This window comes from Salmo trutta, chromosome 1 (genome assembly GCF_901001165.1).
Source record: "Salmo trutta chromosome 1, fSalTru1.1, whole genome shotgun sequence".
Classification (NCBI taxonomy): Eukaryota; Metazoa; Chordata; class Actinopteri; order Salmoniformes; family Salmonidae; genus Salmo; species Salmo trutta.
Window position 1 is genome coordinate 60,297,812 of NC_042957.1, and position 11,709 is coordinate 60,309,520.

Below are 11,709 nucleotides of genomic sequence, written 5' to 3' on the forward strand. Positions count from 1 at the left end.
GACATTTTTCATATGCACAAAAAAACTTCTCTCTCAAATGTTGTGCACAAATGTGTTTACGTCCCTGTTAGTGAGAATTTCTCCTTTTCCAAGATATGCCACACCTGTCTGGTGGATGATTATCAAGAAGCTTATTAAACAACATGATCATTATACAGGTGCACCTTGTGCTGGGGACAATAAAATGCCATTCTAAAATGTGCAGTTTTGTCACACAACGCAATGCCACAGATGTCTCAAGTTTTGAGGGAGCATGCAATTGCCATGCATACTGCAGGAATGTCCACCAGAGCTGTTAATTTCTTTACTATTATCCACCTCAACGTCGTCTTAGAGAATTTGGCAGTATGTCCAACCGGCTTCACAACCACAGACCACGTGTAACCACACCAACCCAGGACCTCCACATTCGGCTTATTCACCTGCGGGCTCGTCTTAGACCAACCAACCGGACAGCTGATAAAACTGGATTTGCCCAACCGAAGAATTTCTGCTCAAACTGTCAGAAACCATCTCGGGAAGTTCATCTGCATGCTCGTCGTCCACACCAGGGTCTTGACCTGACTGCAGTTTGGTTTCGTAACCGACTTCAGTGGATAAATGCTCACCTTCGATGGCCACTGGCACGCTGGAGAAGTGTGCTCTTCGTGGATGAATCCTGGTTTCAGCTGTACCGTGCAGACGGCATGTATGACGTTGTGTGGGCGAACGGTTTGCTGATGTCTATGTTGTGAACAGAATATCCCTTATTGGCGGTGGGGTTATGGTATGGGAAGGCATAAGCTAAGGACAACAAACACATTTGCATTTTATCGATGGCAATTTGAATGCACAGCTATACCGTGACGAAATCCTGAGGCCCATTGTCGTGCCATTCATCTGCTGCCACCACCACCTCATATTTCATCATGATAAGGCATGGCCCTATGTTGCAAGGATCTGCACACAATTCCTGGATGCTGAAACTGTCTCAGTTCTTCCATGGCCTGCATACTCACCAGACATGTCACCCATTGAGCATGTTTGGTATGCTCTGGATCAACGTATACGGCAGTGTGTTCCAGTTCCCGCCAATATCCAGAAACTTTGCACAGCCATTGAAGAGGAGTAGGGTAACAGGCCTGATCAATTATATGCAAAGTAGATGTGTCACTCTGTGTGAGGGAAATGGTCACACCAGATATTGACTGGTTTTCTGATCCACACCCCACCCTTTTTTTTAAGGTATCTGTGAACAACAAATGCATATCTGTATTCCCAGTTATGTGGCATCAATAGATTAGGGCCTAATTCATTTATTTCAATTGACTGATTTCCTTATATGAACTAACAAACTAAAATCTTAGAAATTGTTGCATGTTGCTTTTATATTTTTTTGAATCAGTGTTGATAAGGATTAAATCCATAATGTTCGAACATTAAAGAGGAATGTGTGTGAATGTATTGTGGGGGCGAAGGTAGGAGTGGGAGGCCCTGGTGGACGCTGCTGGTTTGAGATTTAATAAACTGAGAGGGAACATTATGACTTTCGAGGGCAGACCCTTGATAGATAGATAGAGTTTATGACCAATAGAAATTAAGTCGTATTTTTCAGTACCCAACCAGATCAAGAATGTGTCATTCGCCTCGCCCACTTGTAAGTAAATTGGACACGAGAATTTAGCTGTTGTCAGTTTCAGATACAAGATTTGGCAATATTTTGTCAACTGTGTAGCCTGATAGTTTACATAAAGTAAAGTTATAATAGCCAACGCTGGATGATCAGGTTGGGCATTTAATAGTTTAATTGTGAACTAAATGCAGGGCTAATATTTTAGAGATTATTTATTTATTTTAGTTCGAGAGAAAAGTTGGAGGAAATCATGGTCATCACAAAAGAAGGCTGGCTGCTAGCGAAAAGCTAACCATGTTGGATACTTATCATAAATAAATATTGAAATACTGGCCAATTTAAACTGAAGAAGAGGTCGCTAAAACTACTGATTGTGAGCTTTGATACGGTTGCCTGTTGAAGTCGAAGTGTTTTCGGCTGCTTCATTTTACACTTGGGGGGGATGTCGTGCAGAAGTGAAGCGGCTCGGGGGGGCACCCCTTGTCTACAACCACTTCGAGCCACTGTCCCATTCCAGCTTCACAACAAAGCACAACCGCGCTGCAAAGATTCCAAGACTGGTAAATAAAAATTCTCATTTTGGTGCCAAATAATGTCACTTGCCAAATATTACACTATGGTGGGAATGTCGCTAGAGTTTGTATTGTTATTGCTGTCTATCACTAGTCTAACGACTATCTATCTATTATGATTAACTGTTATAGTATCTTACGGCTTAGCTACATGGGTCTAGTTTACGTGCAGGAGCCTCTGGCCTCAATTTTTCTAAACAGACCACCGACTTTCAGTGAATATAGCCTAATTTCCACCACGCGTCAGCCATCCCCCATCCTGCTCAAGCATGTGTTTTGATGTGGTTCTCTGTAGGACCCTATAAAATGAAGTGTTATAAAAGCAGAAATGTGCTACTTAATTTGAGAATAGTGTCATGTTTTTTCCAATTCATTATTAAAGTTCCACCACAACTGGAACATCCTCATATAAAGAGTTCTCAGTCAGTTACATCCATGTTTTATTACATCACAAATGATTGGAATGGCATCATAAAGAGTTCTCAGTAAAAGGAACACCTATGTGAGAATGCTATTCATTGACTACAGCTCAGCATTCAATACCGTAGTGCCCTCAAAGCTCATCACTAAGCTAAGGACCCTGGGACTAAACACCTTCCTCTGCAACTGGATCCTGGACTTCCTGATGGACCGCCCCCAGGTGGTAAGGGTAGGTAACAACACATCCGCCACGCTGATCCTCAACACAGGGGACCCTCAGGGGTGCATGTTCAGTCCACTCCTGTACTCCCTGTTCACACATGACTGCATGACCAGGCACGACTCCAACACCACCATTACATTTTCCGATGACACATCAATGGTAGGCCTGATCACTGACAACGACGAGACAGCCTATAGGGAGGAGGTCAGAGACCTGGCCGTGTGGTGCCAGGACAACAACCTCTCAACGTGATCAAGACAAAGGAGATGATTGTGGACTACAGGAAAAAGAGGACTGAGCACGCCCCCATTCTCATCGACGGGGCTGCAGTGGAGCAAGTTGAGTGCTTCAAGTTCCTTGGTGTCCACATCCCTAACAAACTAACATGGTCCACGCACACCAAGACCGTCGTGAAGAGGGCACAACAAAACCTATTCCACCTCAGGAGACATGGGTCCTCAGATCCTCAAAAGGATCTACAGCTGTGCCATCGAGAGCATCCTGACTGGCTGCATCACTGCCTGGTATTGCAACTGCTCGGCCTCCGACCGCAAGGCACTTCAGAGGGTAGAGCGAACGGCCCAGTACATCACTGGGGCCAAGCTTCCTGCCATCCAGTACCTCTATACCAGGCGGTGTCAGAGGAAGACTCCAGCCACTCTAGTCATAGACTGTTCTCTCTGCTACTGCACGGCAAGCGGTACCGGAGCGCCAAGTCTAGGTCCAAGAGGCTTCTAAACAGCTTCTACCCCCAAGCCATAAGACTCCTGAACAGCTAATCAAATGGCTACCCAGGCTATTTGCACCCCCCCCCCCCCCTTACACTGCTGCTACTCTCTGTTATCATCATCTATGCGTAGTCACTTTAATAACTCTACCTACATGTGCATATTACCTTAAATAACCGGCACACCCGCAAATTGACTCTGTACCGGTACCCCTCTGTATATAGTCTCACTATTGTTATTTTACTGCTGCTCTTTAATTACTTGTTACTTTTATTTCTTATTCTTATTTTTTTAACTGAATTGTTGGTTAAGGACTTGTAAGTAAGCATTTCACTGTGAGGTCTACACCTGTTGTATTCGGCTCATGTGACTAATACGATTTGATTAACCACTTTTCCATCCACAGTATTAATGCGACTAAAGTGGTACCATAAACAAAATAAGTCACTACAGGTAGTTTCGGTACAATTTTATAAATGCCGACAGGTTATTTGTTCGTTCGACATGGTGGGATCTTTTTGTCAGTAAAATGTATTATGAGAGAAATACTGGTTGAAATGCCTTTATTAGCAAATATTGATATAATAACCACAGTGGAGGCTGGTGGGAGGTGCTGTAGGAGGATGGTCTCATTGTAAAGACTGGAATGGTATAAATGGAACAGTATCAAACACATCAAATATATGGAAACCACATGTATGACTCCGTTCCATTCATTCCGTTACAGCCATTACAATGAGCCCGTCCTCCTTTATCTCCTCCCACCAGCCTCCACTGAATAACCATCATATTGAAGTGAACTTGGAGTCGAGATGATATGTTGTGTGGTCCTCTCATTATTACTCGGGAAAACCATAGTTTATTAGGCTACAGATGGAATAAGTTCTGAACTTCACAAGGTGATGGAGGTGCAGGGTGATCTTGATCCTCCATTCCAGTAGATAGAGGGTTTTATTCTGGTGACGTGATTGATGCTTGGCTGCCGTTTGACAAATACAAATATTCTCGCTCTTATCCATTTTAATCTCGTTGTGTAGACCACCCTACCCACACTGTATCTTTGAGCTGTTGGCTAGAGCCAGAGTAAGCACATTTTCTATTTAACGCATCAGTTTTGGTGACAACTATCAAACATCACATATCTTTTGTATAGAATACTTATCGTGATTATTTTAATCAGTAAAATATCCTTGATAAGTGGTCAGTGTTATTTTTCTTTTTATTGCCCCAGCTCTAATTGTTCCTGAACTCTCTAAAGGTGTTTTAAGAGTGTAATATTTTATTACACTACCTACCTCTGTGCCCTCTCATGTGCCAATGTCAATAGAGGTTTAAAGGGACCTTTGTTTTGGGCCCTGTGGCCTGTAATTCCACAGTGTGTTTCAACAGAACACTGTAATGATGCACCAGTAACTCGAGTGCTTGTTCTGTGGTGTTTATTTATGCATCCTGTCTGCCCTGGGAAGTGGGGTGGAGGGAAGTGGTATGAGTTGGGGAATAGGTTTCAGGAGTAGAATCGTTGCCAGTCTTGTGCAACATGTCTTTGGAGGGCTTTGCTGTAGGCTCAGTGGCTTGGCTCACACCTGCCAGAGATTACTTACAAAGAGCTGCCAATACACACCTACTTGTACTACGGGGGGGGGGGGCATTTTATGAACTCCTGCTGGTGCTAAAGTAGTTTTGAGCCTCCTTTATGTTGTGACTATTTGTTCCAATTACGTTGCACCGGTAGGCTGAGCGTTGAGTTTGTCAGACCAATATGCTGTCAAACTGGGGCACCGTCGCACAAAACAGCCCTCCATACAAGATTAGCATCTGTCTTCTGTTACAAATATTGACCTCGTCACACACTCACAGTATAAAGCAGACACGTTTCATATCAGTAAATGTGATGTCTTTTGGCTGTTTCCTTAAGGCGACAGGAGCAAGTCTCGCCCCCCAAAGCCGACCATTCGTCGCACCCTGTCCCTGGATACAATTGTTGGACCATATCTGCAGGGCCGGTGGCCCAAGGAGGCAGAGAGCCAAGGAGTCACCTGTGTCAATGACAAGGCCACGCAGGTAAACTCACCGGACTCAGTCACAGCCCAAATGTGAATTTAACATTAACAGCCATTAACTCCTATAGATCTGAAACGGAGAGGAATATACTCTTGTCAAGCCTGTATTGATATTGCTTAAAAGCCATTTGTAGCTCCCCATTCAATTTGTCACCGTTGTTGCTTACAATGGCCAGACTTGTAATCTATGAAAATGTGTGTTATAAACACTGTTGTCGTATTGTGTAATATAAAGACCAAGTGAGCTATCTGAGGCTGGCGCTGCAGGTGTCTAGCAGTTCCATTCTGAAGCTGAGGAGCAGTGGAAGGCAGCCAACTGGAAACAGTTGTTTTGTTCTCTTCATCCTCTGCTGTCTCTTCAACCTCAACCTCCCTCCTACTGTATCCACCCCCCATCTAGTGCACAAAGCCTGGGCTAACCTAGCCACACTCCACCACTGTGCCCTCAATCTTGACACAGTTTATACTGAACAACCCCCCTGTCCTCTATTGTACAGAACAGACCCCCCCCCCCCCCATTGCTTTATTTAAGATGATATAACTGTCTCCTATTGTCTGCCATTATCTCCTTTCTTCAGTAATGAAACTGTCACTTTTTCCATACAACCAGCTTCTTGTGGATTTGGGGGAGTTCCCCTCTGCCACAAACACACAGACTTAAGAGATATCCAATCTAAACAATTTGTAGTAACAGGTTCAAAACCCCTTTGTAATATTTAAAAGTAAATATACATCAAATCAAACACGAGGCTGAACTGGCATTCAAAGCGTTACACACCCAGAACATTCCATCACCTTTTGACCGGATCTTTTTATAGCTTTGTGTCCCGTGATCTCTCCGGTCATGTTTGGTGGAGGAAGGGAGGGGGGGTTTAGGGAGCAGTAACACTACACCGACAGGGTTGGGTAACTGACTGTCCCTCCATGACACTTTTAGCCACGATGTCTGACCACAGCTCCACCAGATAGGGCGGAAGATGGCGTCAAGGTTTTTTGTCGTTTATAGCCCGGGACCGACTCTGTTACACTACTGTGTGTCATGACATCAGTGTGGAACTCTGTGAGAGGACTGAGAGCTCTAGGAGACTAGACCCAGAGAGAAGACTGCATTTTGGGGAAACGTGACCCGGAGAGGAACCTGCATTTGGAGGAGAGGAGAGGAGACCCAGAGAAAATATTAAAGTTAGGGGGGGCAGAACAGAAAAAAGAAATTGATGTTGAGGAGAAATTGGGCATCAGCAAGAGGATCCTGTCCAGGCTGTGTGTGAAGCAGGAGTGTGGAGACGAGGGAGGGCTGCTCAGCAGATAGACCGCCACACACCCACATCCTCCCGTCAGTCAGCAACGCTCACCCCAGGGCTTGTGGGCATTAGAGGAGTGGGGCCTATGTCGGTAGGAACGCTCCACTGTCCTCTCTTCTTCCTCCTCCTCAGGCATGTGAAGACCTGGAGCTCAGTTGTGATGAATGAAGCACAGGATGTCACCATGTTGATTACCCAAACTCTGTGGCGGTCTCCTATTCTGTGTGAATACGGCTGTCACTACATGTTTTGTGTTAAACTGTGTCTGCTGTTGTAGTCATTTTTGCTGTAGCTGATGTGTGTCGCTTGTGTATTTGCATTGCTGTGGTTTTTGTTTTACTCATTTGTAGGGGGTGTTGTCAGCAACAGTGGTTTACTCCTCGCCTGCCTGTCTGCCTCTGCACAGCTGTGTGACTGGCAGGTGTGCCTGACAGCTGTAGGGCACCACTTCTGTACTCTAGTCAAATCATGTAGCTCGGGTGCTGTTTCACTTCCATAGGTGTAAATTGTACTGTGAGAGAAGAGTAAAACGGGTTCACTGCTCTGTAATGTTCTATTGAAAGGTCAATCTTAGAACTCGTAGATAAAGTTACCAGTTGTGTAGTTAAATGATCGACAAGAACATAATGCTGTCTGACTTCAATCCAATCAGCAAAGTTTCCACAGCAAAAAACTATTTTCAAGTCAGTTTAGTTTTTCAGAAAGTGTGTTGTGTGCAGAGTTGTATAAGCAACGTGTGGCTGGTTACTATAACAACCCTGCTCCTTCCATAGACTCCCAGCTCCTGGGCAGAGGAGACTCGGGGAAGAAGAAGTGTTGGGGGACACAAACGCTCAGCATCATGGGGCAGCGCGGAACACTTGAGGGATGTGAGTACTTCCTTTGAATGTAAATGTTTACTAAAAAAGGTCCTTTAACCAGGAGCTTGTCAATCAAACATAATTCTCACAATACACCAGTAAAACTCAGATGGGACTATTTTTACTATCCTGTTGTCCGTGGTGACTCGGCCAGTCACACCCCTCTCTCCCAGTTGAATTATTCCTCCCCTCATTCTTTCCTCTGAAAGACAAGCGTCTCTTCTAAGTCCTTTCCCCTCTGACTTGGCATCAGGTGGTTAAGCTCAAGCACCAGCTACAGAAGCGCTCCCGACACGCCCCTCCCTCTGGGGGATATGAGCGTCCCCACCACCCCCTACCTGGAGGCCATGTACCAGGTGCTACACAGGTACGTCCTATACAGCCCTCCCCATAATACTGTGGATTTGATTTGCACTCTGAACCCGTCCTTATTGATTCTGCAACTTGTTTACTTGAATTGAAAATGTTATTTTTGAATTTGAATGTCCCCTGGATGACTGTAACGTAAGGTCATGTATGCAGACAGTGGGACCCAGGAGGTGTTCAGAGTATTCACTGACACAGAACACTGAAGGTTGGCCTTCTGAGTTTCTCAGGCAGAGTAGAGAGAGGTTAGCAACAGGGCTAGAAAAACAGCACTGCTTTTCTTAGGAGCTGGTGTCATCAAGCTGCCTGGTTGCACTATCGCCACGCTATGACAGGAATGCACATTGACAGGAATACGCTCGTACTCATACACGTAGATACATGGCCTTTGGTACATACGCTTACACTCAAGCCCCTTTGTGTGGAACAGATCAAATCAGACCATACACACTCCTGTGCTCCATTTTCATGTGTCTTTGGTGACCCCCCCCCCCCCCCCCCCCCCCCAGACGGTGCCCCTGACACCCCTGAGCAGGTTGGCCCCTCGGCTGCGGCGCAGTGTGGAAGGTCTGAACCTGGAGCTGGAGGGGGTCTTTGTGTCAGAGACACCTGAGGACCAGCACAAGGTGAGCATGTTTATATACAGCCTATCTGCTTGGGTACCGGCTGGCTTAGATCCATTATCTCAACCCTCTATGGATCCACTGGATTCCCCTAGTGACAGCCAGTTAGCCCATATTTCTCTCCAATGGCCAGTGTCCCATAGTCTCACCGTACCCTCTCCCTGTTCCCCTGTTAGATCCTGGATGTCCCAGATGGCCACAGAGCCCCAGTTCCTGCCCAGAGGTGCAGCAGTGGTACCCAGAGTGAGCCCTCCCCTGCCTCGTTCGACTCTGCTTTGCTCTCTCCATCTGAGTCTCCCTGTGCCCTGAACCCAGCTCTACTCTCCCCATCTCAGTCTCCCTGCCCCATGGGAGAGCCAGGTGAGTAAATGGATGGTTTGTTGAATGACTTAAATACCGTAGTGGACCTTTTTTAAATCATGTTTTTTCCTCTCTGTGCAGACCCTGTGGACTGTGAGACCGTGTGCCCCTCTCCAGTTGTTCTGGACCCCTCTCTGTTGCAGCCCTCCTCCTCCCCTCGTCCCAACAAGACCTACTCCTTCCAGAGGGAGCCTCCTGAAGGCTGTGAGCGAGTACGCGTAGTGTGTGAAGAGACTATGTGAGTGTTGAAACACACACAGACTTTGTGTAATTAGAAATGATTTGGGCTAATCGTCTCTCTTTCTGTCCCTCAACCCCAGGTCTCCCTGTCAGAGAGAGCCTCTCCTCCAGGTATCCTGCCCTGACCCCAACAAGGTGAATTTCACTCCCCATGGAGGCTCTGCCTTCTGCCCTGTCAGTCTGCTCAAGCCCTTGCTGCCCTCCATGGACCTCCTGTTCCGCGGCCTGTCAGTCTCGCCTGTCACAGGCTGCTCAGGTCAAGGCTCTGCCCCCTACCAGACAGTTGGGCATTCGGTTGGGGGCTACATGAGTGGACCCCTCCAGGACACAACCACCATGTGACTGTGGAGATGGGGTTGTTCTCAGACTAATGAGGATGGATTTATCCTAATAGGAGATTAAATCAAGATGGCTGCCACCACCTTGTCAGGGACTGTTATGACAAGCCTCCAGATCTATTCACCTAAGATAAACAAAAAGAGAGACCTCTACCGTGGGTTCTCTGTGGGATCAGGATCAAATCTGTCATTGGTGTTCTATCCCGATTCTCAGAGGGACTTGCTGCTCTGGGTACAGTGATAGTCACTTGCCCCCTTGGTTAGGGGGGGGAAATAAGTTGTACAAATGTTTGTGTGTGACATTATTTTTATTCTACACAACTTGGCCTTGCTCTGATACTCTTAGATTTGTTATAGCTAGAACTTGGAGTCAGAGATGTACTAATTAGTGATGCCCGGATTGACTCAACCTGCTGTCCCCACGGTTATATCCGCAGGGTGGACGGGTTTAGAGTCATTAAATATTGTGTGGCGGGTGGGTGGCAGGCTGGTTGAATAAAGAGAAACAATACCTTAAATCCATAAATGTGTAATTATTGTGCAATTATAAAGGCTACATTGAGGTTCATCTTTCATTATTTTAGGCTATCTGGTATTAGTGCATAAACCTAATCTTCAGTGCTTAACTGTAGGCACGCCAAATAGCCCACACAGCCAATCGCCAAATATAACTTTTCTGCCCGTTCCCAAAAGTAAACGTCAATCCACGGAGGCAAAAAGGACATTGTTGAAGTTCTAATTCAATAAGACAAAAGCTACGACAGGAGAGTTGAAAACAAAGGGAGGGCCAGAAAATTAATGTTTGGAAAATATTTGGTGAAGTGGTAAAACAGGATGATAGCGGTGTTATGTGTGATTGTGAGGCGCATTACAAGACGGGACTTCAAATAGGCCTATGGCATGTCAAGGGAACTGTGAAATCTGGGCACTGACTTGTAGGTTTATAACCTCTCACATAGCCTTAATAATAATAACTCCTGCAGAATTAAGCATTTATTGCAGTAAAATTATACACTAAATGTAGGGCTAAATTTGGAACAGGAGTGGAGAAAGATGATTTATTAATGCATCTTGAGAGAATGCAATGCTCAGACAACATCTGTAGAGGTGCTGTCTTCATCATAAAAGCTGATAGTATTTCAACTACATAAAAAAATGCATCAAAGCCGAACTGAAATCTTATCAAAAACACGGGTCGTTTTCACAGCTTTTTTCCCCATGCAGCTGGTCAAACGGATGTCATTTGGACAGAAAATCTTTCCCTTATTTTTTTGTTGCGTTATTGTAATTTCTCCCCAGTCCCTAAATGTCTTTGCTCCGCGAAAGATGACAGAACTGTACCAATGTCAACTAGATTGAAGCATTCATTCTATCGATCTATTACATTATTCTGTTGAGCAAGGGTTTATTTAGTCTTCTAGGGCAACATAAACTCAGCAAAAAGGTCAAAAAGGTCAAAAGATCAAAAGTAACAGTCAGTATCTGGTGTGGCCACCAGCTGCATTAAGTACAGCAGTGCATCTTCTCATAGACTGCACCGAATTTACCAGTTCTTGCTGTGAGATGTTACCCATCTCTTCCACCAAGGCACTGAGAAGTTCCCAGACATTTCTGGGGGGAATGGCCCTAGCCCTCACCCTCCGATCCAACAGGTCCCAGACGTGCTCAATAGATTGAGATCTGGGGTCTTCACTGGCCATGGCAGAATACTGACATTCCTGTCTTGCTGGAAATCACGCACAGAACGAGCAGTATGGCTGGTGGCATTGTCATGCTGGAGGGTCATGTCAGGATGAGCCTGCAGGAAGGGTACCACATGAGGGAGGAGGATGTCTTCCCTGTAACGCACAGCGTTAAGATTGCCTGCAATGACGACAAGCTCAGTCCGATGATGCTGTGACACACTGACCCCAGACGGACCCTCCACCTCCAAATCAATCCTGCTCCAGAGTACAGGCCTCGGTGTAACGCTCATTCCTTCAACGATAAATGCAAATCTGACCACC

The 11,709-nt window shown here is 45.7% G+C and overlaps 1 protein-coding gene across 3 annotated transcripts; it reads left to right on the top strand.

The window, feature by feature from the left end:
* Positions 1 to 1,644: 1,644 nt before the first annotated feature.
* Positions 1,645 to 10,225, top strand: LOC115203903 (protein FAM117A). Of its 3 annotated transcripts, XM_029768986.1 has the most exons (8): positions 1,645 to 2,172; positions 5,471 to 5,616; positions 7,690 to 7,785; positions 8,030 to 8,143; positions 8,652 to 8,768; positions 8,942 to 9,125; positions 9,207 to 9,363; positions 9,446 to 10,225. In XM_029768986.1, exons 1-8 carry the CDS (start codon positions 2,055 to 2,057, stop codon positions 9,705 to 9,707), a joined length of 1,194 nt encoding a protein of 397 aa, XP_029624846.1. In that variant the 5' UTR covers positions 1,645 to 2,054; the 3' UTR covers positions 9,708 to 10,225. The 3 variants fall into 3 exon arrangements, with proteins under 3 accessions (XP_029624846.1, XP_029624864.1, XP_029624855.1); XM_029769004.1 differs by lacking the exons at positions 1,645 to 2,172; positions 5,471 to 5,616 and adding an exon at positions 6,528 to 7,007; XM_029768995.1 differs by lacking the exons at positions 1,645 to 2,172; positions 5,471 to 5,616 and adding an exon at positions 7,032 to 7,337.
* Positions 10,226 to 11,709: the final 1,484 nt, after the last annotated feature.

What these genes read in the sequence shown, in the direction of transcription:
- LOC115203903 (XM_029768986.1), top strand. Translation starts at nt 2,055, where the DNA reads ATGTCGTGCAGAAGTGAAGCGGCTCGGGGGGGCACCCCTTGTCTACAA. An exon ending in TCAATGACAAGGCCACGCAG is followed by an intron (nt 5,617 to 7,689) that starts GTAAACTCACCG and finishes CTCCTTCCATAG; the next exon opens with ACTCCCAGCTCCTGGGCAGA. An exon ending in CACCTGAGGACCAGCACAAG is followed by an intron (nt 8,769 to 8,941) that starts GTGAGCATGTTT and finishes TTCCCCTGTTAG; the next exon opens with ATCCTGGATGTCCCAGATGG.